At 41.0% G+C, this 2,672-nt stretch overlaps 1 protein-coding gene across 1 annotated transcript; it reads left to right on the plus strand.

Annotated features, from left to right (window-relative positions):
• Positions 1-231: 231 nt before the first annotated feature.
• On the plus strand, positions 232-1,336 carry LOC143555801 (uncharacterized). The gene is made up of 2 exons (XM_077045296.1): positions 232-505; positions 708-1,336. Exons 1-2 carry the CDS (start codon positions 232-234, stop codon positions 1,334-1,336), a joined length of 903 nt encoding a protein of 300 aa, XP_076901411.1.
• The last annotated feature ends 1,336 nt before the right edge of the window (positions 1,337-2,672 follow it).

The following is a 2,672-nucleotide window of genomic DNA, read 5'->3' on the forward strand; positions in this document are numbered from 1 at the left end:
TTGGTGTCACAGCTGCTGCAGATGGATCCGATCTGAGAGAACAAAAAAAACGAGATGCCCAAGCTATGACTATCATCCAGCAAGGTATTCATGATAACCTGTTCTCAAGAATTGCTGCTGCTGAAACCTCCAAAGAAACCTGGGGATATCCTTCGTGTTGAGTTCCAAGGGGACTCCCAGGTACAGTCCGTAAAACTCCAAGGCTTACGTCGAGTCTTTGAAAACCTGAGCATGAATGAAGATGAGGCTGTTGGTGACTATTTCTCACGTGTTATGAACAACGTGGGGCAGCAGAGATCGTATGGAGAAGAACTCACTGATCAAAAGATTGTGGAGAAGATTCTTAGGAGTCTCTCTCCTAAATTTGATTATGTGATTCCCTCTATTGAAGTCACGTTCGAGTTGTCTGAGGTAACTCTGGTGAAGTTGATGGGGTTGCTGCAATCTCAGGAGGAAAGAATTAACTTCCGGTTATCGCTGGGTAAACCGAGCAAAGGGTTGAAAGGTCTGATGAGCAAGGACTGCCGGTAGTGCAAGAACAAAATAGAAATTCTTGGAGAGGTCGTGGACGTGGGTCTCCAAGTGGAAAGAATAGTGGCCGAGGGAGGAATAACTTTGACAAAAGCAAGGTTCCCTAGTGTTTTGTATGTAAAAAATTCGGTCACCTTAAAAACGATTGTTGGTACAATAATGAATCTCAAGTCAAGTTGCAAAAACTGATCAAAAGGAAGAGACCAATGAAGAAGAAGAACACCACCTGTTGATGGTAAGCACAATCCAGAATGATAAAAAGGAGCGGATCTGGTTCATGGACTCAGGCGACTCTAATCACATGATCAGTAGTCTTGAAAACTTTATCGAAATGAACGAATCATTCAAAAGCACTGTGAAATTGGGAGATAAAAAACCCTTGAAGGTTGAAGGTAAAGGCACAGTGATTATGTTCATAGAAGGGGATGACTTTAAAGTACTGGAGAATGTTTATTATGTACCTTCACTTGAGTACAACCTTCTTAGTGTTGGTCAGTTTATGAGAAAAGGGTACTCTGTTTTATTTGAAGATGGGTTCTGTTCGGTACGTAACAACTCTACCAGGAAGAGAGTAATTCGAGCTCCTGTTGCCAACAACAACATGTTCATGGTAGATTCCTCTTTCATGCTTACCATCCAAAACTCACCTGCTGTTCGTAACGATGCTGAAGCACTCAAATGGCACTATCGTTTTGGTCACCTTCATTTTGGAGGGATGAAGCAACTATATGACCACAACATGGTGCAAGGCCTTCCAAGAATCAATCAAAACTTCATATGTGAGTCGTGTATCACATGCAAGTAGGCAAGACTTCCATTCAAAGGTACAAATATACGTGCAAAGTCGAGGCTGGAATTGATCCACACCGATCTCTGCGGACCCATGCAGACACCGAGCTAAGGTAACAGTTTATGTTACCTCCTCTTTATTGATGATCTAACACGAATGTGCTGGGTATACTTTTTCACTAACAAAAATGAAGTTTTTTCAAAGTTTAAACTGTTTAAAGCTATGGTTGAACGAGAAAGTGACAATTCGATCAAAATTTTAAGATCGGATCGTGGTGGGGAATTCTGTTCAAACGAATTTAACATGTTCTGTGATCAAGAAGAATCAAACGTGAGCTCACTGTAGCTTATACACCTCAACACAATGGGGTGGTCGAAAGAAAGAACCTGTCATGAACCTGGCTCGTAGCATACTGCATGAACGTGGGTTACCAATTTTTCTATGGGCTGAAGCAGTCTCAATTGTTGTGTATACGCTCAATCGATCTCCTACCAAGGCACTAGTAAACCAAACCCCGCTTGAAGTTTGGTCCGGAAAGAAACCAATGGTCTCTCATATGAAAGTGTTTGGATGTGTAGCTTATGGGTTGGTACCTGGCCAATTAAGAAGAAAGCTTGATGACAAATCAGAAAGGTGTATCTTTATAGGATATTCCAAGCTGACCAAAGGCTACCGACTGCACAATCCCAAAACAAAAAGATTCTTCATAAAAAGGGATGTTGTATTCCTTGAAGAATCCAAGTAGGGATGGGATGAAAACCAAAAAAATATGCAGGTGGATCCTTTTCCTGGTGATGCGACTACTCAAGAAAGTCAAGAAAGTAACGTTCCCCAACAAGGGTCTGCTTGTACTCCCATTACCCAAACAACTGATGATCTACCTTCTCTTTCCTCACCCACATGTCATAACTCACCCCAAATAGTACACATATATCACATGATCCTAATTCCTACTCACCCATACCTCACCTACCAATTTTTTCCACAACTTCTCAAAGCGTCGACCCCACTAGTAGACAACCCAAGAAACCCACATGGCTAGAAGACTATGTTTCAGGGGAAGGTCTATCATCTGATGGTGATGGAGACTTAAATGCATGTCAATTTTCTTTAAGTACTCTAAGTCCTACCACCTTCCATGAAGCAATTTGTTGGGACTTATATTTTAGACCGACGCATCGAATTATTATTATTATGGGTGAAAAATAATTAATATTTTTGGTCTCAACCAAGGGTGGATGGCTTGAAGACCAACATATGCTAGACTAGTATAAATAGATGTATTTGTTAATTTTTCTAGTATGAGTGTATTGTGTATTGGGTGAGATCTAGGATTTTATCTCTTAGAGAG

This window comes from Bidens hawaiensis, unplaced genomic scaffold, assembly GCF_021521415.1.
Source record: "Bidens hawaiensis isolate Kalapana, Puna unplaced genomic scaffold, B.hawaiensis_p1.1 tig00018317_1, whole genome shotgun sequence".
Classification (NCBI taxonomy): Eukaryota; Viridiplantae; Streptophyta; class Magnoliopsida; order Asterales; family Asteraceae; genus Bidens; species Bidens hawaiensis.

Coding starts and splice junctions, on each gene's coding strand:
- LOC143555801 (XM_077045296.1), top strand. CDS start 232: ATGAATGAAGATGAGGCTGTTGGTGACTATTTCTCACGTGTTATGAAC. Junction 506..707: donor ACCGAGCAAAGGGTTGAAAG/GTCTGATGAGCA, acceptor TCTCAAGTCAAG/TTGCAAAAACTGATCAAAAG.